At 38.6% G+C, this 23,595-nt stretch overlaps 1 protein-coding gene across 2 annotated transcripts in view; it reads left to right on the plus strand.

The window, feature by feature from the left end:
- The window catches only part of GLG1 (golgi glycoprotein 1), a 174,720-nt gene that overhangs the window by 131,785 nt on the left and 19,340 nt on the right, over positions 1-23,595 (plus strand). For both annotated transcript variants that reach the window (XM_007477507.3, XM_007477508.3), the window contains exons 10-19: positions 6,236-6,337; positions 8,435-8,588; positions 9,619-9,756; positions 12,862-12,948; positions 14,193-14,255; positions 14,985-15,098; positions 16,204-16,292; positions 17,260-17,377; positions 18,032-18,124; positions 18,573-18,710. In XM_007477507.3, coding sequence (XP_007477569.1) covers positions 6,236-6,337; positions 8,435-8,588; positions 9,619-9,756; positions 12,862-12,948; positions 14,193-14,255; positions 14,985-15,098; positions 16,204-16,292; positions 17,260-17,377; positions 18,032-18,124; positions 18,573-18,710 — 1,096 coding nt within the window. The remainder of the gene's footprint in view (positions 1-6,235; positions 6,338-8,434; positions 8,589-9,618; positions 9,757-12,861; positions 12,949-14,192; positions 14,256-14,984; positions 15,099-16,203; positions 16,293-17,259; positions 17,378-18,031; positions 18,125-18,572; positions 18,711-23,595) is intronic.

Here is a 23,595-nt window from a genome sequence, read left to right on the forward strand (position 1 = left end):
CATATCACTAGGTAGTGTTGTTTATTTGTTTTAAATAAAAACCCTTAACTTTTCTCTTGGAATCAGTTTTGTGTATTGGTTCCAAGGTGGAAGAGTGGTAAGGGCTAGGCAATGGAGGTTAAGTGCCTTGCCCAGGGTCACACAGCTGGAAAGTGTCTGAGGCCAGATTTGAACCTAGGACCTCCTGTCTCTAGGCCTGGCTTGAATCCACTGATCTACCCAAATTCCCCCACCGTGATTTTTGATTAATGAATGATAGGTTCTAAATTATGTCCCTTTAGTCTTTGGGACCAACTTGTATGTCACATACAGAGAGCCAGGCCCAGAGATGAGAGTGTGTTCAGATTTGGCCTCAGACACTTCCTAGCTGCGTGACTCTGATCAAATCACTTAACCCCCATGGCCTACCCCTTACTGCTCTTCTGCTTTGAAACCAATACACAGTAAATGGAATGATCTCAAGGAATTTTGAGATGAGAAGAAGAGGAAAAAAGAAACTCAGAGCTATTGACCTCTTATTTTCTCAGTATAATATGAGACAGGGTCCTTAGAGGAGGTTGGAGGAAGGAAGGGATAAAAGGTTTCAGGAAAAAAGAGAAGGTTTTATAACATCCCCAAGTGGAGAGTGGATTAGAGCAGAGGTATCACACACACAGTTTATAGGGCACATGTAATTTGCATTACTTCCGAGTACAGCCCAAAATAGATTAAAATTTAATTGGAAACTATTTAATAAAATAATTAAGAATATAATAAAACAGATAATATATTTTTAAAACTGTGATCCACACGGATCCTTATGTATAGTGTAGTAATCCCTATTTCTATTTGAGTTTGATACCACTATATTAGAGTATCAATTAGAAGAGGATTTTCTTGCTGTGGTAAAATAACAAATTTGTAATATACTCAATCAAGTCAATTGGGTGACTTCAGTGGGATATATTGGAGTAGAGGAGGCAGGTGGTGGAAGTAATCTAGGATCGTATTTTATCAAGATATGAGTAGTGGGGGCAACTAGGTTGTAAAGGAAATACAGTGCCATTCTAGGAGTTGAGAGGACCCAAGTTTAAATCTGGCCTCAGACACTTCCTAGCTGTGTGACCCTGGGCAAATCACTTAATCCCCATTGCCTAGCCCTTACTACTCTTCTGCCCTAAAACCAATACACATTAGTGATTCTAAAATGGAAGTTAAGGGTTTTTTAAAAATTGGTCCTTAGTATCAATTTTATGAGAAGGTAAGGGCTTATATTTTTAAAAGTTATGAGCAGTAATGCAACAGTGGGATAAAGGATTCAAGAGTAGAGGAAAAGCATTAAACTGGGTAACAGTGGTGTCCGGGTTGGATAAAGAAAAGCAAGTCAGAGCAAAGTTAATTGCTTGATAAAATGGAGGGGGGGGGGGGGGGGCATTTTTATTTATTTTTTCCATGGTTACATGATTCATGCTTTCTCCCTCTCCTCCTCCCTCCTGGGGTTGACAAGCAATTCCACTGAGTTATACATATATATATTATCACTCAAATCCATTTCCATATTATTTCATTTTCTGAGAAAATATTTACAGAAGAAAAATTAGAGGCAACGGGAGACTGACTGAAGTGAGCTAAGACACTGGGAGAGACAGTCTTAGAGCAGAACAAGATGGAGAAGTGGCACACCTTTGATTAGAGGTGTGATCTAGGCTATACCTATCAGTGCTCTGATAGATTAGATGAAAAAGCTAATACAATTATGAGCCGCTGCATTAAGAAGGTCATAGTTTATAGAAGTAAAGAGGAGGTTGTGTCCTGTCATCATACCTAGTTCTGGGTACCAGGTTTTCAGAAAGGCACTGATAAGCTAGAAAGCATCCAGAGGAGGACAGCCAGGATGATAAAGGACCTTCAGCCCATGGCATATTAGGATCTGTTGGAGGATCTAGACATGGTTATTCTAAAGAAGAGAAGACTCAAAGGGTCCCTGATAGTTATCTTCAAGTATTTTAAAGGACTATCCTGTGGGAGGGATCAGACTTGTTCTGTTTGTCCCCAGAGGTCAGAACCAGGAGCATGGGGAGTACAGAGCATAGCAATGAGTGCTATCCCAAAGTAGAATGGATTTCTTTGTACAGTGGGGTGTACCTCCCTCTTTGGAGGTCTTCAAACAGAGACTAGATTACCACTTTCTGGGTATGATACAGCAAAGAGAGCTTTTGTTTATGGGTTGAACTAGATTTCCCCCAGGCTTCTCTACTATCTCTCAAATTTTATCATTTTCTGTATAGCTAAGGTAGAATGAAAGAGTAAGTCATAAGATTTAAGAATATTAATCCAAGAGAAGTCACTTGAATGATTTAGGGGAGAAGAAATTTTGAAATATGACTGAATTGTACATTAACATTTGTTAAAACTATTTTAAAATGAGATCTGAACACATCAAGTGTAATTTAAGTAGGGTGCTGAATTTAAAATCTGGGGACCTGTGATTGTATCCCAGTTTTGCTCCTTAACTACCATTATGACCCCTCTCATTTTCTTCATCTATAGAACATAGAATTGAACCAATTTAATTTTTTGTCCCTCCCAGCTCTTTATGTATTGTCTTACTTTGTATAGACCTATGTCATATCTGATCACCAGTAGGATAATGCCCATCAATATCATAAAGCTCCATGGCAGAATGAAGGAATGAACAAAAAGACATTTTTAAGACACTTGTGTCCTAGGCATTGTGCTAAGTGCTGGGCATATGAATACAAAAGTGAGATAGTTCTTGCAATCAAGAAGCTTATGTTCTAATAAGGGAATATAGGACATAGAGGTGGTGATCCTCCAGAAAGATTTGTGGACTGGGAAGTCACAGTGATGGTGAGTGGAATCATAGTATAGTTTGGTTGGGTTATTCTTACCAAAATAGATGGTTAAAAGAATTGGGTGAGGAGGAAGAGATTTTGAGGATAGAAAAATAAAATGGCAAGATCACTATTCTCGATGACTGATTGGCATCTGGTCTGGAGCTAGTCACTTAGAGTGTGGGCTCACTGAGTTTAACTCAGCTCCAGGGTTGGAGGTTCCAAACTGAAATCAGATCCTAACATCAGGTAGCCTGAGTTTGAATCCAGCTTGTGCTTGAGACAAGTGTGACAAGGTACTTTACCTCTTTTCAGACCAAAATCTGTGATTCTATAAATAATCAATTTTTTGTTGATTGAGTATATTATACTTATTTCCAACTTGGTTTCCTACCAAGAAGCCAGTCATAGACAGTTATGCATTGTATGCTTCCATGCAGTGAATGGAGATTGTCTGAGTTAGGGTGAAGGGAATGGTTAGTGCTCGTGATATTCAAAGAATCCATTGCTTAGAAGGATGAAAACAGCTTCAGGTTAATATAAGAGTATTGGAGTTAAGTGGGCATATGCCAGCATGATAACAAGAGCCAAAGTAAAGGAAGTCTTATATCCATTCCTCCTCTTCCTGGGAAACTTGCCATGTATCTGTTTCCATAGCTACACAGTAAATCTTCCCTATTCCACACCACAGAACTTTCCTATCCAGTCTCAGGCTTTTGTTCTCCTCTCCTCCAGCCTCCTTCAGGCCTTTGGCCTCTTCTGATAATTTTTTCTTGTCTTTACATTCTCTCTCTTTCTGCTGCCGTCATTCTGCCTTCCTTCAGCTATGCCTTAACTTCTTCCTTCCACATTAAACCTTTATTTGATCCCTCCTATCCCCTCAAGCTTCCATCATAGAACTTTCTTTCCTTTCACAGTAAAAGTCAAATCTCTCTCATTACTGACTTCTCGCTGTATACAATGTTCTCCTGGTTCTGCTCATTTCACTAAGCTCATAGAGGTCTTTCCAGTTCATATAGAAATCCTCTAGTTCATCATTCCTTTCAGCACAATATTATTCCATCACCAACATATACCACAATTTGTTCAGCCATTCCCCAATCGAGGGACACTCCCTCATTTTCCAATTTTTTGCCCCCACAAAGAGCACAGCTGTAAATATTTTTGTATAACCCTTTTTTTATTATCTCTTTGGGTTACAAACCTAGTAGTGGTATTGCTGGATCAAAGGGTATGCATTCTTTTAAAACCTTTTGGGCATAATTCCAAATTGTCTTCCAGAATGGTTGGATCAATTCACAACTCCACTAGTGTCCAAATTTTGCATATCCCCATGAACATTTCCTTTACTGTCAAATTGACCAATCTGCCAGGTGTGTATGAGGTGGTACCTCAGAGTTATTTTGATTTGCATTTCTCTAATCAGGAGAGATTTAGAATACTTTTTCATGTGATTATTGATAGTTTTTATTTCTTCATCTGAAAACTGTCTATTCATGTCCCTTGACCATTTATCAATTGGGAAATAGCTTGATTTCTTGTTCATTTTACTTAGTTGCTTATAAATTTAAGAAATTAGATCTTTGTCAGGGATTTTTGTTATAAAATTTTTTTCCCAGTTTGTTGCTTCCTTTTAATTTTGTTTATATTAGTTTTATTTGTACATTTGTCAATTTAAAATAATCAAAATTATTTATTTTATATTTTGTTATGTTCTCTATCTCTTGCCAAGCATCCTTATTGCTCTTGAATACATTTTTCTTTTCTCAGTCCATGATTCTTCAGTTTTTCTAGCTTTTAACATAACTAACCATCTTTTTCTCCCTTGATAGTCTCTGTTTATAGTTTTTGTCTTATTCGTTCCTGATCTTCTCCCATCTGTCTTAATTGTATTCATCATTATCTATTAATCATTCCCCAAGCATAGGTGGCCCCTCAGAACAGTGTCCTGGGTCCCTTTCACATCCTTCCTTGGTAATCATGTCTGCTTACATAAATTCAGTAATTTCTAATCTATCTGGCTGAAGTTTTATTTCTCTTCTGAATCCTCAGCCCACAGCTCTACCTCGATGTCACTTAACATATCTAGTAGACCCTCTTCTTCAAATTTCCCCATTTCTTTTGAAGGTTTCACCAGTCTTCCAATCCCCTAATCATTCTCGATTTTTTCCCCCTCTTATCACACTCTATATCTAGTCCATTGTCAAGTTTTGTTAGTTTGCCTCCATGTCACCTTCTCCTTCTGCAAATAGCCACTACTGTTTCAGGCCCTTCCTACCGGTACCTACTGCATTAACCTCCTAAAATGGTCTCCATACTTCCAGTGCAGGGGATACAGGACTGGTCCTGGAGTCAGAAAAACTCATCTTCCTGAGTTCAAATTCAGCTTCAAACACTTCCTGGCTGTGTGAACCAGGGCAAGTCTCCTAACCCTGTCTGCTCGGTTTTCTCATCTATAAAATGAACTGGAGGAGGAAATGGCAAACCACTCCAGTACCTGTGTCAAGAAAACTCCAGATAGGGTCACCAACAGTGAGACACAGCTGAACTACAAATACTTCCAGTTTCCCATCTTTGATCCATCTTTCAGATGGCTTCCAAAGTTCTCTTCCTAAAACAAAAGTATGGCCCTGTCCCTGTTCAGAACTCTTCACTGTTACCCTTTTGCTCAAGGGCAGCACATCAGTTCTTTTCATCTCCACAGTTCAGTTTAGCCCACCTTTGCCATGGTTCTCCCCTTCACATGTTCTCTTTTCCTGAATTTCTTTTTTGTACTGCCCTATCCTTCCTCCTTCCTTCCCTCCCTCATCTTCCTTCAGGGTTCACTTGAGGTACCATCTCTTACTTGCCTTCTGATTCCTTCAGTTATTAGTAGCATCAAGGTACAGTGGAAAGAAAGAGCCTTGCATTTGGAGTAAAATGCCCTGGGTTCAAATCTCTGGTCTGTCTCTGATTACCATGGTAACCATGGGCAAGTCATTGAATGTTTCCTTATCTTTAAGATTTAAGATTAGGTCTTTGACTTAAATACATGTTGTATCACCTGGTAAAAATGTAACCTTTTCTTGCCTCTATAGGAGGCAGTACATCTTAGTGAGGAGAGAGCACAAAGACCTGTGTTCAGCTCAAATTGTAAACCCCTGCTGGCCAGATGACTTTCTGAAAAAGTCTCTACGCCTCTCAGAAGATTAGTTTGCAGAATAGTTGCTGATGTGCCTGGTAGGAGTTTTCCTCATCCAGATTTCCCTGCCCCAATGGAATCATAAGTCCAATTTAAAAAAAAGAAACCCTATGATGTAGCACAGGTTGAGTATGTAGTAACATGTTGAGAATTTATTTGTGTTGTAGAAGCATTGTGTGTTCTGACTCTGCTGGTACCATCTCTCCCTTCCTGTGCACAGGATTCTCTCTTGCCTAATGGAGCATCTCTACACAGAAAAGATGGTTGAAGATTGTGAGCACAGGCTACTAGAGCTCCAGTATTTCATCTCTCGAGACTGGAAGTAAGTGTCCCAAACTCTGGTCACAGCCAACCTTGCCTTCAAATCTGAAAAATTATCACTAGAAAGGGATCAGGGTTTCTCTTTTCTCTGCTGGCTAACATATTTGATCTTATGAGACCTGACCTTTATTGAAAGTAGAGTCAATTGCTAAGCTGTCACCAGATAGCACTATTTTGTAAGTGCAAGGTCATAATCCTGGCATCATAGATGTCTGTTTATAAAATCCCTGGAGCCTCTGAGGAAAACAAACAACATTCTTGAATTACAAAAGCAAATTAGAGGGTTTTTTTAATTGATTTTTAGAGTAAATGAGAATTTGTTTATTCACAGTAATTGAAACTACAATTTCTTATTGTAAAAAAGGATTTTAGTCACCCTTTATTCATCTACCCAGATTGATTGCCAGAAGCAAGGTACCTATGTTGAAGACTGTCTTCAGTCTTCAATTTCAGTTTCACTCCTTACCCCCAGAACAACAGATAATGAATGGGCTGTAATGCTCCTTGTTCTCTTAGTATTGGTTTATGTGTTGAAGCTAAAAATCCTTGGGATGTTGCTAAAGTTTCTCCACATAATTTATTTTACTAGAACTTTTAGTTGAAGATTCCATTTGTTTTTTTAATTCTCTGAAGTTAGTTAATGAAATAGCTATAAAAATCTATATTCTTACCATGCTCTCATAAGTTGGACAAGAAGACATCTTAATAAAAATAAATATTGAATTACTTAGCCTGTCCCCTGCATTCCTAAACATTCATTTAAAAAATCATGCAATTCTGAAGCTTCTTGGTAATTTTTTTCTGCTTTCTTTTTGCTTTGAGTGATCACTCTAAATATGTTGACTATATAGTTAGGACAGAATTAAACTTCCCTTGACTTTTCCAGCTGTAAGGTTTCAATAAGCAAGCAGTAATCTCTATTCCTAGCTTTTCTTTTATTCTCAAAACTCAAAATGTGATTTGTGTTTACTAGAAGTGACATATGTATATATATATATGTGTGTGTGTGTGTGTGTATACACACACACACACACACACACACATATACACACATACTTAATCAGCATCCTAAAAATAGACCTACTTTGTAACATTTAAGACATAACTAACAATATAGAGGGAAGGTGAGAGATTTACAGAAAAAGGAATGAGATAACTAAGTAGACTAGGACTGGACCAGAAACTTTCCATTTAATAAAAATTTCCCAGTTTTGTCACTTCCTTAAGTTTTAGTATGTCAAAAGATTTGCATAACTTGGCTACGTAGTAGTGACCCTAGTGGATTAGTATACACTTGATGACTTTGCTATGATCTGTCATATTTTGGGTGAGACCTAAGTTTTCTTTCCTCATACAATACAAAAGAAAATTTACCCTTCCCCCCTTATGACTACACTTACCTGGTATGGGGCCCGGAAGCCAGGACTGTGTGAGGGAAATCATTAGGTAAATTAAGTCACGAGCAGCCAGAAAAATGAATCAGGAATATTGCAGGGGAAATCTTCCTGCACTGCCCCTCTGAATCTACCCCCTGAGCAGCACAGGCAAATTAGAAAGTGTAGTTGACTCTGGAGACATCACATGTGAGAGTTAGTGGGCAGAGAATAGGTCTAATACTGAGGCAAGGGCAGATTTTCTTTCTCTTCTCTTCTATTTTTGAGTGCTGCCTGGACCTGTTTGTGAGTGTAGCTAGAAGGCCCATTATGTTGGCCTTAGGATAACCAGCTAAATGCAGCAATAAGGGAAGTACCTTTTATATCTCTCTCCTATTTTTCCCTCTTTTTCCTCCTACTTTTGATTTAATAAAATTATTAATTTACAGCCAGTCTCTTAATTTTAATCTTTGCAATACATAGGCTCAACATCCATTTACTCCACTGCTCTTCTCCCAGGGCAAAATTAAGCTTTGAAGTGGGTGACATCTAAATATTTTAAAGGTTTCTAAGAATAGAGTGTTTTTGTGCTTCAGATATCTTCTCCTAGCATTTGCCCCAAGATAACTGCTTGTCATTGTCTAAAATAGCACTTAAAAGTCCTGTATAAATTCAGCCAAAAGGTATAATTAACAATAGTTGCATTTTTACTTTCTTCTTCATAGACTGGACCCTGTTCTTTACCGAAAGTGCCAAGGAGATGCTTCTCGTCTTTGCCATACCCATGGTTGGAATGAGACCAGTGAACTTATGCCACCTGGAGCTGTATTCTCCTGTTTATATAGACATGCCTACCGCACTGAGGAGCAAGGCAGGAGAGTATGCAGCCCATGGTTTCTTTTTCTTTTCAACATCAGAAGTGGTTGGATCAATTAATTGCATGTTATTGTGATTTTAGATGACGTAAAATTAATGATGGGAAAAGATATGCCAATGGATATGAAAAAGAAATCCCAATTGATTAGGCCATAAACGTTCCCTATCCTCTGAGAAATAATTCTATTCAGTGTCTGGTTCCAAATGAGAAATTGACAGACCCTGTTAGAGTGTCTGCAATGTGATCTCCAACAAAAAAGGAATCCACCTGTCTTTTCACTTGTACTTTAAGACTTGTTTATTATTTGTTTGTTTAAAGGGAGACATGCTGAGATCCTCAGAATTGAAGCAAAATCCCCATCATAAGGATGGTTTTAAATGTTGCTGTACAATTCCATTGAGTTTAAATGATTCATCACCAGACTCTTAAGCTATGGCATAGACCAGAGCTTTTGGTCCTTTGGGGGATATGTTGTGGATCTTCTAATAATAATACACAACTCTGGACATAAACCTGTGATCATAACTTACCAAGAGCTCAAGAGTATTCTTATTAGTCTTTTCATATCTCTTGACTCGTACATTTTTGGGGATAGAGTATTTGTATTTAATTGTCTGTGAGGTGAGGCATACAGCCTTCTAGAGCCTCACTGCAGCACTGCTAGACTATTCAGGAAACCTTCCCAGATTTTAAGAATTTGCTCCCTCCTTACCTTACCTATGGCTCTGGTTTATTTTTGTTGTTGCTGTTGTTGTTGTTTGTTTGTTTTTGTTTTTTGTTTTTTCATTTAGTTTCAGGAAGAAGAGGTTAAAATTATATGATTTCCTTGTTCACAAATAAGCCCCTCATGAGCTTGGGGAGATCATAGTGTAGAGAATTTGAGTATATGTCTTTAATTTCTGCAAATAAATCAAACCCTCATAGTTTGGGAGTAGAATAATGAAACCATGAATTGCCTCATCATTGGCTTTCAAGTAATTGCCTTATCCTTCAAACTCCTTAAAATCTGGCTTGTCACATCTTCACATGTAGCTGTCTCGAGAATGCCGCGCTGAAGTGCAGCGAATCCTGCATCAGCGAGCCATGGACGTAAAGCTGGATCCTGCTCTCCAAGACAAATGCCTCATTGACTTGGGCAAATGGTGCAGTGAAAAAACTGAGATGGGCCAGGTAGGAAACCAATCTCTTTCTTTTCTACAAATATTTATCAAGCACCTATTGTGTACTTGGTGCTGGGGATAGGAAGTCATAGATTAAGCAATTTTTAACCTTAGGGAGTTTGTATTCTACTCAGAAGAAGCACCTTGGGCACAGAGAAGTCAAAATCATTTTTATTCCATTCTTGAAAGATTCTCCTCAATACCCTGTATTAGCACCTGACAGGGTTGGGAAAGGCTTCTCAGAGGAAGGGTCTGGGTCATTGAGCCTTGAAGAAAGCTGGAAATTATGCATAGAGAAAAGGAGGAGGTAAAAGTTGACGATCTTGAGCTGAAATACCAGGAGACTAATGTCACAGATTAGAAATAGCAAGAGGTCAGATTGGTCAGAAACAGAGAATGTCTGAGGGGGAAATAACAGGAAATGTGTCTAGAAAAATGACCAGTAGACTGACTGGGGAGGGTTTTTAATGGTATACAGAAGAGTTTGTATCTTATCCTAGAGGCAATAGAGAACTACTGGAGGTTTTTGAGCAGGGAAAAGAACACAGAACTCTTTGGGGATTATCACTTGACGGGTTCATTAGAGAAGAGATAAAGGCAGGAAGCAAAGAGAACAATTAGGACAAGAGTATCAGGTAAGGACAGGTCCGGATAAGAGATAATGAAGCATTGAATTTAAATGACAGGTAATGTGAATAGAGGAGAGGGGACAGATAGGAGAGATGCTGTAGCCATAGAATTGATTGTTTGATTAACAATTGATTGGATATAGGGCTGAAAGAGATGGAAGAGTCAAAGTTAACTCTTAGGGTTGTGAACCTAGGTGCCAGAAAAAGAGGTGGTCATCTCAGTAAAAAATGGAAAGTTAGGTGGAAGACTTGTTTTAAAAAGATTGCTAATGAATTCTGTTCTACACATGTTGAGTTTGAGATATCCTTGTCCATTGTTAAAAGTCATGCCATTTGAAATAACCAATAAGCAGTTGGAGTCGTACAACTGAAGCTCAGGAGAAAGACTGGAAAAAGTTGGATATGTAGATTTGGGAATCATGTGCATAGGGATGATAATTAAATTCATAGGAACTGATGAAATCACTAAGCAAGAAAATGTAGGTAAGGAAAAAGCAGACCAAAGACATAACTTTGGGGTTCATCTACAGGTGAGGGTTGTGATAAGATTGATAAGCAAGAAGAGATTGAGAAGAAGCAGTCAAGTAAGAGAACCACCCTGAGAGAACTTATGTCACAAGAACCCAGAATTGAGACTATTCAGGATAAAAAGGAGTCATGGTGCTAGGTGCTGCAGGAGAAGGTCAAGAAGGATGCCTGAGAAAAGGATAGCAATTTTAACCATTGAGAGATCACTTGTAACTCAGGACAACATAACCGTAGCTGAGTGATGATGGAGGCGATCAATTCTCAGGGGATTAAGAAGAAGTAGAAGCCACTGAAGTAGATAGCTTTTTCTAGGAGCTTGGCATTAATAGTGAGTGGAGATTTCTCTCACTTGTCTTCTATCCTTCCCTATTTACTGCCTTCTTCCATCTTGTTTGGAAAAATGCTTGTGCCTCCCTCATCCACAAAAACCCTTACTCTTTCTGTTAATAATCCCTGCTAGCTAAACCCTGCTATTGTCCTATCTCTCTCCTCCCTTTTTGGCTAAACTCCTTGAGAAGGAAGTCTGCAATCTGTGCCTCCTTTTCCTTTTCTTTCATTCTTTTTAAAATTCTCTATAGTCTGACTTCCAGCTTGATCATTCAATTGAAACTGCTCCTTTCTCTCCTAAATTACTAATAATCTCTTAATTACCAAATCCAATTGCCTTTTCTCAATCCTCATTCTCCTTGACTTTCACGGCCTTTCACAATGTTGATCACTCTCCTTGATTTTCTTTTTCTCTAGGATTTCAGGAGACCCTTTCTCCCAGTTCTCCTCTCTCTCTGACATATCCCTCTGTTTCCTTGCACCACTTCCTCTCCCCTCCTCTCACATACTCTTCAATCCAGTGAACCTGGCCTCTTTGCTTTTCTTTGAACAAGATATTCCATCTACTGATTCCAGGCATTTCCTTTGGCTGTCCCTCATGCCTGGAATATATACTACTTCCTTGTCTCCACCTTAGCAAAAACTATATGATATGAAAAGAACTATTGCCATGAAATAGTTTTAAGAAAGTGCCAACCATTTAATTCATCTGATTACCCAACTGAAGGAAAAAATAATATGCTGATATTCAGAGGTGACCAGTTCAGAAAGTCCCAGAAAGATGACTTCTACATACAATGATACACTTATCTCAGAGTCTTTTTTCCTCATTGGCTGAATCTCTCATTAGGGGTAGCAGTAAATAGTTTCATGTGATACTGAAATTTGTCCCCTTTCATCAGAGTATAATCCTCACAATTATTGGCAAGCTCTCAGACAAATGGACAGAGCCTATCCTAACCCTAGTTCCAGATACAGAGAACTTTCCTAGTTAGTACTGATCATTTCGAAAATAAGTATAAAAGAAATTTTACAATCTTTGACATCTCCTAAGGTTTTTCTTGTCTCTTTCCAAACTAGCTGTTCTAGTGATTTGTATTCACAATTTTGTTGTGATTTGTTGGTTATTCCAGGCTCAAGACTGTACCTACTAGACAGTTTTTTCTCATTTGTATGTGTATAACTTAAGAATTACAAATTAATCTTACTAACCCAGTGTCTTTTCCTGACAGAAATATTAGTCACTGACATGATCTAAAGTTCATTTTCAAATACAAGATTTTGGATGTGGAATGCCTGGGCATTTCACTGCTGCATTGATTCCCATTGGGCCCCAAACAAAATTGTCACCTTTGAGAATTTTATGAGGCTGTTTTACCCTATTGATCTCAAATCTCCTTTTTCAGCTGAGACCAGTTGCATCAGGTAATTGTCTTTTCAGCAGTTTAAGATTCACAAATCAAATAAAACATTTGTATATATACAGTGAGCCCCTTCTTGTAGACAAAATTGGACCTCCACTAGAGGCCTTCCACTAGAAAAGACACAATACCTCGATTTGAACTGCTCATGGTAGTAAGTACTTAATGACACAGGTTTTTTGTTTTGTTTTCTTTTTTCTTAAATTGTAGGAGCTTGAGTGCCTCCAGGATCATCTTGATGACTTAGTTGTGGAATGCAGAGATATAGTTGGCAACCTCACAGAATTAGAATCAGAGGTAAGCCATTTACACTTCAGAAAGATAATGCCTTTGTCAGGGACCTTTGCTTTGATGAAAGATCTATTGGTTCCAATAAATTTTTCCCTCTGAGGGCATCATATTTTCTCTCCTTTAACCAGAGGACACCTGGCGTTTGGCAGTCCTCACCTCATCTCAATTCTTTGGAGTCTTATGTTGTTTATTTCTGCAGCTCCAAATCTTCTAATCTCTTGAACAACCCTCCCCAAATTAGATCTTTGCATGGATCTTCATTCAAAAGAATCTACCAATTTGCTTTTCTTATATTGCCTGAGAACTTCATGTTTCTGGAGCAGCAGCTCACTGACCTGCTTTTTAGCAGTAGGTTTTTAGATTACAGCTCCCTATCCTCACTCTGCAAGACATTAGCCCATCCTGTCATAACACCCTCAGATAGTATTCCTGTAAAAAGCAACCAGAGAGAACTGTTTAAATGAAGTGCAGTCAGCTAGATTAGAATTTCTTCATTTAACTACTATAGTTGTACTCATTGACATCTAAGAAGCATAAAATTCAATGGCATGTAAAATCACCCACAGGTTTGAGAGTTTGTAAAACGCTGATATATTTATTTAGCTAGAGTGGAGCAGTGGTTCATATAATTAAGACTGTCAGTCATAATTATGCCTATTATCCAAAAACTTTGTCATTTGGCTTTTTATTTGTGGATGTGAGTATCTGAGCGACAGCCTTATGGCTTAAGATTTGGGTAGATATCAGCTATTCTTAGTTATTATTACTCGTTAGTATATTTCTGAGCCACTTAAATTCTTGAAAATTTTCCCAAAACTTTTCCAGATAATGATATTAAAAGTTTCACTCTTCCTCTTTCTTCCTTTTTTTCCCTACATTTCATGTTGGCAGAAAAGTCAAGGGCTTGCAGAAAATTATTTTATCACCCCTTCTGCCCACCTCTCTAAATATGCCTACTTTTTTATTAGCTTAAGTACAAACCTAATTTACATGTATCTATGGGGAGCTGATAGGGTGCCTTTAATTTGTAGGTTCTTCTCAACATTCCATATAGTTTTCAGTAGTGATGAAGAACATCCTTAACTTCTCAGGCTAACAGGAAAAGTGATCCAGATTAACTTCCTAGGAAGGATAGAAACTCAAATAGATAGGTAACTTCCCCAATAAATGCTAGTGATATTTAAAAATGAAACAAACCTCATTTTTCTTTGTTCTTTTTAAGAGGAAACTGTTAACCTTTTCTTCTACAGGACATTCAGATTGAAGCTTTGTTGATGAGAGCCTGTGAACCCATCATTCAGAATTTCTGCCATGTAAGTGACTGTCAAGGATTCAAGGGTCAAATTTGACAACCCATATAATGGGCAGGATGCCTTTTCCTCCAAAATTAATTACCCTCAAAAAGAAAAGAAACTATTCATAACTCATGATTTTCAAACTTAGTCACCAGTAGCAGATTAGAACAAATAAGTCAGCAAAAAGTTATTTTGTTGTTGTTGTTATAGAAAAGTTTAAATGATTCTGTCTCCTAGATATAGATAGATGTATCGTTAATAATTCTAATAAATGTGCTAATAAAGTAATTTGAGATCTTGGTTGGCACCAACAAAAACTTCCTTTTCCATCTACATTGTGTATTCCTCTTGTTCTCTTTACCAGATAATTCAATACTAAGAGGCCTTTACTTTATTACTGAATGCCCTGAATAACTGTGGTTAAATCATGACTAAAATCTATCTATAGATGTCATGGATTAGAAAATGGATTAAAATCAGCAAAATGTGTTAGATAATCCTGAAAACCAAATATTTGGCATTGCAGCAGAGCAGAAACAATAACACACAGAGTAGTGTTTTATAAGAAATATCTTGCCATGTTAATTGCACTTCATTGACTTCTTACTTTCAACTATTTTTGAACTGCTAGTCATTTGGTTTGCAAAACCAGACCCTTCATCTTGCTTAAGCTAGGGTGTTGTTTTGTTTTTGTTTGTTTATTTGTTTTTTAAGTAGAAAATAAATGAGATTTTTGCCTTCCTGCAGGACATGGCAGATAACCAGATTGACTCTGGGGATCTAATGGAGTGTCTGATCCAAAACAAACACCAAAAGGAAATGAATGAGAAGTGTGCAATTGGTGTCACCCACTTCCAGCTGGTGAGTAGGTCTAACATAGGACTGTGGTGGTTTCCAAGGGTATCCATCACCTAATGCTCTTACATGAAATTAGAGCAAATCTGTAGTGGGAAATTTAATTTTTCCTATCTTCGTTCTATTAATATCCATATATGTACTTCCTATCCTATATGGGGGGGAAAAGCTATTACATTAAGGACCAGGATTTAATCAGTTATAGCTTTCCTAATGAAGATGCCCAGATCTCTATACTGTTATAAGAGTGGATATCTAAGACTTTCTATTTAATAAGCACTTATTAAAAGTTGCTGGGTGCTAAGAACTATGATCACAAAGACAAAAGTCAGACAACTTTTATTCTACAGAGCTTATTTGCTCTCAACTATATAGGAGGATGAGAGCCTTCATGTCTTTGGGCTCAGCAGGGTAGTCCAAAAGAATCTTCAGACACAGATCTTTTTGTTTAGCATTTCTAGATTACTGCCCTCAGTAGCCACTATCTAATTCCAGCTATGTTACAGTGTTTTTTCAAGAACTTGTGAATAAGGGGCAGCTCAGTAGCTCAGTGGATTGAGAGCCAGGCCTAGAGATGGGAAGTCCTAGGTTCAAATCTGGCCTCAGACACTTCCCAGCTGTGTGACCCTGGGCAAGTCACTTGACCCCCATTGCCTAGCCTTTACCACTCTTCTGCCTTGGAGCCAATACACAGTATTGACTCCAAGTCGGAAGGTAAGGGTTTAAATAAAAAAAAAAAAAGAACTTGTGAGTTCGATGCTTTTGATGGTTGCTTTGGACAGAATGTAGACATTCCTCTTGTTTCAACAAGGGCATTCTTCCCAGCAAAATCACTTCTTAAATCTTAAAATAACAAAACAGGGAACAGCCAGGTGGCTCTGTAGATTGAGAGCCAGGCCTAGAGATTGGGTTCTGATCTTTCCTCAGACACTTCCTAGCTGTGTGAGCCTAGGCAAGTCACTTAACTGCCATTGCCTAGCCTTTATTGCTTTTCTGCCTTGGAATCAAAATAGTCTTGGTTTGTGTTGATTATGTTGATAAAATGATAGCCACTTCTGATGACTGAAGCTGGTTTTACGACCTTTAATTTGTGCTTCTTAAAATATTTCAGGTCCAAATGAAGGATTTTCGATTCTCTTATAAATTTAAAATGGCCTGCAAGGAAGACGTCTTGAAACTTTGCCCTAACATCAAAAAAAAGTATGTAACTTCTAGAGTGCCTAGCCCTACCCTATGTCTATAGACATGTAAGCCTCACTGAGCCAGTAGGTAGCAGAGAAGGAGCATTCCATTCCTCTTCTCCCCTAACTTTTCAGTAGAAGGACTAAGAAGATTCATTGTGCACCTTCAGTTTAAACATGAGAGGAACCCCTTTGTGCTGTCCTGGATTCCTCACATTTTGACTTTCTGTTCTCTCCGACTCCTTAATTTTTATAATTACCTATGGCTATCCTTGCAAAGCATTGCCATCCACTGGAATCAGGCCCTTCTCAGCAGATTCAATCTCTAGGTAGAACTCTGTGAAGAGCCCTTGATTTGTATACTAGAATGTGAGATGCTTAGCAAAGGCAGGCTAGTGAAGATTAACTGGATCTCTCCCAGAATAATTCCATTATGACATTACTTGAAGAATAAACTATCCAATGTAGAAACAAATACTGCATTGATTCAAGGGTTAGAACTTAATGAAGACAGTGATCACCTTTCCTGCTATGCCACTCCTGGTGGTGGTGTTACCCCATTATTGGGGAAATGCTTCCCCATATAGCCTAGCCCCTTTTTTTTGCAAATGTTAGAAAATTGTTCCAAGGTATCAGATTTTCCTGTCTTCCAGGAATTAATTTGACTGACCCAAAGACAAGAAGCAGATTTAAGTGTGTCATCTCAAAGATGTCTGTTTTTAGCTAAATATACATTTGGGTGTTAGGCTTTTTGCTACATTTGGTCCATTAGGTAGATCCAGTTTGAGCCCCCTGGAATCCAATTCTTGGAGAAGCCTAAACAACCATGGAAGTTGTCAGCAGTGGTGGGGGAAAGCTAAAGAGCTTGAGCCCAGATAAGTGAGGTGCTGTATTCTTAGAAGCTTGGTTTGTTGGGAGGTACAGCTGTAGCAAGGGGCTGCTCTTTGCTATATTGTCTAGGCTCAGCTCTCTCCTTTGGTTGGCAGAGTGGATGTGGTGATCTGTCTTAGTACCACTGTGCGTAACGACACTCTCCAGGATGCCAAAGAACAAAGGGTGTCCCTGAAGTGCCGCAGACAGCTACGCGTCGAGGAGCTGGAAATGGTAATGCCCAAGGCCTTGTCCTGCTTTTTTGAGCTTCCCTTGTTCACCACAAACCACAACCACCAAACACTCCCACCTTTTTTTTTCTCTTAAATTTTTAATGCTTATTAGAAGATTCAAATCTTGTTTGGATATTTAGGGTACTCTTTATAGCAAGAGACAGACCTTCCCCCCAGTTTCTAATCTCACTCCTAAAGGTAGTCCTACATCATATGACAGGAAAAAGTTAAGAAAAATCTGGAGTTTACATCATCTAATTTTGCTATCCTTCAGTCTCATCAAGGATAAATTATATGAATTACACAGCACCTCATAATCACCACCATATGTTCAGACTACTTAAGTCATACAAGAATGCCATAAAAAACTAGTACAGTAAGACCTTCCCAGTTACCTTTCTAGAGCAGTGAAGTGAGTAGTGGTACTCCCATTTCATAATTTAGGATCCTGAGGTACCATGAAGTGAAGTGACTTTCCTAAGACCACCTAGTGTATACATGGCCGAGTGAGCTGTTCATTTGCCTCTTGATGTAGTACTTCTCTCTCTAGACTCACTGGCTTTTGTAGATAGAAATTAAGGGTCTAATGTGATTGACTTTTCAATGCTAAACTCAGCCTCATGGCTTCTCTTTGTTGGTTCCCTTTTGGGCACAGACAGAGGACATCCGCCTAGAGCCAGAGTTGTATGAGGCCTGTAAAAATGACATCAAGAACTACTGTCAAACTGTGCCCTTTGGCAATGCCCAGGTAAGTCATCCTTGTGGAGCCTCAGCAACAAGACCCAGTGATGTCTTTGTCCTTGTTCCCCTAGGCAGCCTCCTTACTTACACACCTCCAGGGAACTGGAGCCAAAAGCCAGGAAACAAGCACTCTGTTCCTTCTCCCATTGTAGTGGGGTCAACTTGCAAATCACATGCTCTATTTAAGATGAACTAAGCCTATATCTTAGGCATAGGAATAATTGGATCATTCTCAACTGCATGACTTAGCCATGGCTTCTTTGTGGCCTACTTTTTATTGACACCAACCCCTGTGATTGAATTAAATCATAGTAGATTTTACCTTATGTCAGGCTATGGATCCTAACTTCTGTCATGTCAAAACTATCCTAGAAATAGGACCCGTAGGTCAGTGTTTCAGTCAGCTTCATGCTATAGGGCCTTTCCTTACACTGGCTTTATCTCTTCTCTCCTAGATTATAGAGTGCCTCAAAGAGAACAAGAAGCAACTGAGTCCTCGGTGCCACCAGAAAGTCTTTAAGCTGCAGGAGACAGAGATGATGGATCCAGAACTGGACTATACCCTCATGAGAGTCTGTAAACAAATGATAAAGGTAAGACAGCTGCTCAGAAGGCCATATCAGATTCTTCCCAGCAGGTTCACCTGTTAGCTTCTGCTTGAGGCCTGCTTGGTGCCCAAGCAGATCTGGACTTGATTCCAGTGTTCCCTCTAATGCAGCAGACTGTAGCTCATCCATTCCTTCATCCCTCCCCCCCCCCCCCCCCCCCCTTTGAGATCCTCATCTAGGTAGTCCCACAGAGTTCCTGGGACCAGCCACCATTCTGGAAGCCTTTATGAGTTTTTCCTGACATTCCTTGTTCTTGCCATTTGGCTAGGCCTTCTCTTTCTGTTCTCTGTGCTCTGTTTTAGCCCTGGCTCTTCCTTGATGTTCCTCATTGGCTCTATGTTGCAGCCTATTCATACTCCCTGTGTTCCTCTCCATTGCTCTCTTTTTAGTGTCCATTCTTCTTTTTTTGGAGGTATTCTACCATACACATACAGGTGACTAGTACTGAAAAGATGGAATATTGCTTCATTTAGAAGCTTTGCATTATTCCCGAAGCAATCCACCCCACACTCCTCCAGTCAACTCTTAGGCCAAAGCCTTACCCAGTCTGTTCTCTGTCTTCAGTTAGACACCCTGATAGACAAGCTCAATAGAGTATCTATTCAGATTCACTTTGGAATCCGCCCAGTTGTCCTTAATCCATTCAATCTTTTCCGTGTGGATGGTCAAGCCAAATTCCTTTGAACAAATTAGAGATCTCTGCTGCAATGTTCTGGAGCATAGCATGAAGGAATTAGCCCAATAGCATCTATAACAGAGTACATCCCCAGGGGAACCCTGGACTCCATAGCAAATCTCCTTTTTTTTTTACAATGCTTTTACAAGCACACATCTTGCATTGCATCTCAGTTGATTTTTTTTATCAAAAGGTCACTAAACAGGGTTATTTCTGTTGCTAAATATTCCATGGAATATTGTATTAAAAATAATGCATCAATGGAAAACCCTTTTGGTAAGTGCCTTGAAAGCAGCATATTGTTCTAGTAAATTTTCATATTCTACATTCAAGAAGTACAATGAAATGTTAAATCCACTTCAGCTTTCATGAGATGTGGTCCCTTGTGAAATATCAGTTATCCTATAGATTGCCCTTGACTTATCTATATAAAACTCTCCAAATTTTTATATAATGGGAGACTCTGCATCTAATTGGATATTCTTCACATTTTCTTCTCTTTCCTATTTCAGCCCCTTAGTGAACCACACCATTTTTCACTCTTCTTTTCCTTGTCCCCCTGGCCTCTCACTGAACATACTTTGCCAAGAGCCAACTGTTGACTATACACACCATCACACTGCTAGACAAAACTAAGGGGGGAAATCCCAAAATCATGTCAACTGTGCCCTTATTTCAAGAAGGGAAACTTCTGTTCCTCCCTAATTGATTCTTTACCTCACTTTCCATACTAGTTGTTCCCAAAGTTTCCCATCACACCCTTCCCCTCGCCCTCCTTATCCATGAGATTACATGTACAATCCTTTACAAATCTTACAACTCATTTTTATTTCATTATTGTTGTTATATTTTGTCAGAAGAAATTTGAGACCATTTTCCTAGAACTTCTTCACTCCTCACTAATCTGCAACAATGATCTTCCTCTACTACTTCCTTCACAGTGGTTTGAGATAAATATGTAGCCCTTCTTCATGCTCCCTTGAGACCAACCCATCCCAGCTTCTCCAGCAAATTACTCTCATCATTTCCACTCTCTCATTTTCAATCCCTTTCTATGTATGAACATTTTCCTTATTGCCTAAAACATGCCCATGTTTCCCTCATCCTTATAAAGCCCATATTTGATTCAGCCATTCTTTCTATTTCTTCCCTTTGGTGGCTAAACTCTTTAATAAAGCTATCTGCAATTGGTGCCTTGACTTCTCACTCTCTCTCTCTCTTCTAAATCCTCCCCTGTAAACACATCTATAACAATAATGTCTAACTGTGGTGGTTCCACTAGTCTTGATGGAGAAAACAGTTTGTTAAAATAATTTTTTCAACTGCTCATTGACTACAGAAGGGGGGATGGGAGGAGGAAAGGAAAAGAACATGAATCATGTAACCATGAAAATAGTCTAAATCAATTAAATAAAAAATTTCAAATAAAAAATAATAATTTTTTCAAATCTTTTCCATTTTTGTAGTCTTTCATTTTAATCTTTGAATGCCCATAGAATGACTTTTTGTCATATATATGCCTTATTCTTACTTAAACTGGTTTTACCCTATGCTTTTTTCTCCTTCATAAAATAATATTTCTCAGAATTAACTATCAGCCTTGTTTATATCCTAACCCCAAATGCCTTTTGCAGCCATCTTTCTTTGGCCGACAAATCAGATGTTTGCTCCTTAAAGGGCTTCTAGACCGTTGGTTCTCCTTGTAGCTATTCATTTATGTTCATTCAATATCTGAGTGAACGTATGGTCAGTGTTGTAAGGGTTAAATTAAGGAGTGCAACAAAGTGAGGAGAGCAGTTTAACAGTTTAATCAGAAAGAAATACAGATAGATAGAAAAGAGGAAAAAGAGATTATTAATCTTATACTCTATAAATATACCTAAAATTTCCTAAAACTGTCTTCTCGGGACAATTTCTTCTGCTTGGCAAGCCAGGCCTATCTAACCTACTCTATAAATTATTCACTAAGTACCTAACTCCCTAAAATAATAGACAGCCACCACTCACTACTTCAATCAGTTTTCTATAGCAACCCAACTATCAGTAGCCAACTGCGAGTAACCCCTTGCCTCAGAGACAGCTCCTGCTCTCTAGAGATCTCAGAGGCAAAAAACCCTCAATTGTCAGCAGCTGCTTTCTTTCTCCTCACTCAGCAGCTGCTTTCTTTCTCCTCACTCACCAACTGTCCCCCTCCCCCCCCAACTTCCTGTCAGAGGGCTCTCTACTTCCTCCCCTCAGTCCTGATCTCTCTGGTAATGGAATCTTCAGCTCTGCCTTACTGACTCACTGAACCTGTCAGTTCTGATCTACTTAGAAATCCTGCTCCCTAGCCTCTTAAGCAGACAGGGAGAGATTAAGAAAATCCCTTTAACAGTTTCAATGTAATTTCTGTTGTCCATTTTCCCTTTTTTATTTTCATTTACTTGTTTAAATAATTCAGATTGTGTTTTAATTTTATATTATATAATTTTTTTTTTTTTACAAATTCTAATCTTAATGCTGATGACTCAGGCTCATATAGTGAGCTGATTCTGGGATAACTCCCATATCAGTCGAAAGTCTTTACCTGTTAAAATATAATATGTTTACTTTTTTTTTTTTAACTCTGTAGAAGAGTGGCAAGAACTAGGAAAATGGGGTTATGTGACTTGTTCAGGGTCACATAGCTAGGAAGTATCTCAGGCCAGATTTGAACTCAGGTTTGAATCCTGACTCCAGGCCTGGTGATCTATCGACTGTGCTACATAGCTGCCCTATATTTTACTTCTTTGTGGTATTATTTGGTACTCATATCTATCACCTACCAATTTCTCTTCTTACCCCTACCCCCCATTTTTTTATGTGAGACCCTGAGACTTCATTTACAAGTATTTGGCCTCTTCTGAGGTTTCTTCTGGCTTTTTCTGAGCCATGATTCCTCATATATTTCTCCCCAACCTTGCATTAAAATCTAAGTGTAGGGAGCAGCTGGGTAGCTCAGTGAATTAAGAGTCAGACCTAGAGACGGGAGGTCCTAGGTTCAAATCTGGCCTCAGCCACTTCCTAGCTGTGTGGCCCTGGGCAAATCACTTGATCCCCATTGCCTAGCCCTTACCACTCTTCTGCCTTGGAGCCAATACATAGTATTGACTCCAAGATGGAAGGTAAGGGTTTAAAAAAAAAAATCTAAGCATTAGAGTATTTGTTGATTTTATTTTATGGGTCTTATCAAGTTCTTTGTGTAATTTCTTTGCCATTTCATCCATAACAATTTAGATTGGTGCAGGAGCGGCAGTTATTTCCATGGCAGTCTTTTTGCAAAAACACTGTCATTTATAATCACAATACATGATAATCAATATGCCATGAAGTTCTGTATCACCATTCAGTGTATGATAAAAACAAATTTCTCCAAATCCTAAGCCTCTCTGATAGTGCCCATGAGTCATTGACCATCCATAGCCACATCCTTGTTTCTTCTGGTTTTATCTACAACAAAATATCAAGGTTGTTAGAACCCATTTTCTCTAGTAGTATATCCATTGCACTACCATTTGCCTCTGAATGTTTTTTTAATATGTTGTGTATTAAATACAAACCAATTAAACTTTAATTTGAATTCTGGTATTCTAAATATAAGATCCTTGCCCAGGACAGTGAATAGAGGACTGAGCCTAGAGTCAGGAAGATCTGAATTTGAATTTGGCCTCAGATTCTATTACCCTGTGCAAGTCACTTAATCTCTGTCTGCCTCAATTTCTTCATCTGCAAAATAGGAGATTAAATAATAGCACCTTCCTTCTAGGGCTGTTGCAAAAAATAAATAAGATAATATTTGCATTGCACTTAGCATTTTGCCTACACAGTAGGTACTGTATAAATATATATTCCCCTTGCTTTCTCACTTAGTTGCTAAAAAATAATTTTTAGGCCCAAAATATCAGGAGGACACTTGATGCATTTCCAAAACTTGACACATACCTTTATTTTTATGGGAAAAAATTGATCCTAGCCAATTAGAACCAGAAGGAATATGTGGCTGAAGGAGAATAATGAACACCTAGAGACAGCCTTACTGTCAGAGATAAATTCTGTCTTTCTCCCTGGGATAGAAATCCCTGGAGAAGGAGGTTGTATGTGTGAGGAAGATAAAAGACCTGATTTACACCGATGCATTGTTCATGGTTATGTCATATCACTTCAGTAATAGGTTGT

This window comes from Monodelphis domestica, chromosome 1 (genome assembly GCF_027887165.1).
Source record: "Monodelphis domestica isolate mMonDom1 chromosome 1, mMonDom1.pri, whole genome shotgun sequence".
In the NCBI taxonomy this organism is placed as follows: domain Eukaryota; kingdom Metazoa; phylum Chordata; class Mammalia; order Didelphimorphia; family Didelphidae; genus Monodelphis; species Monodelphis domestica.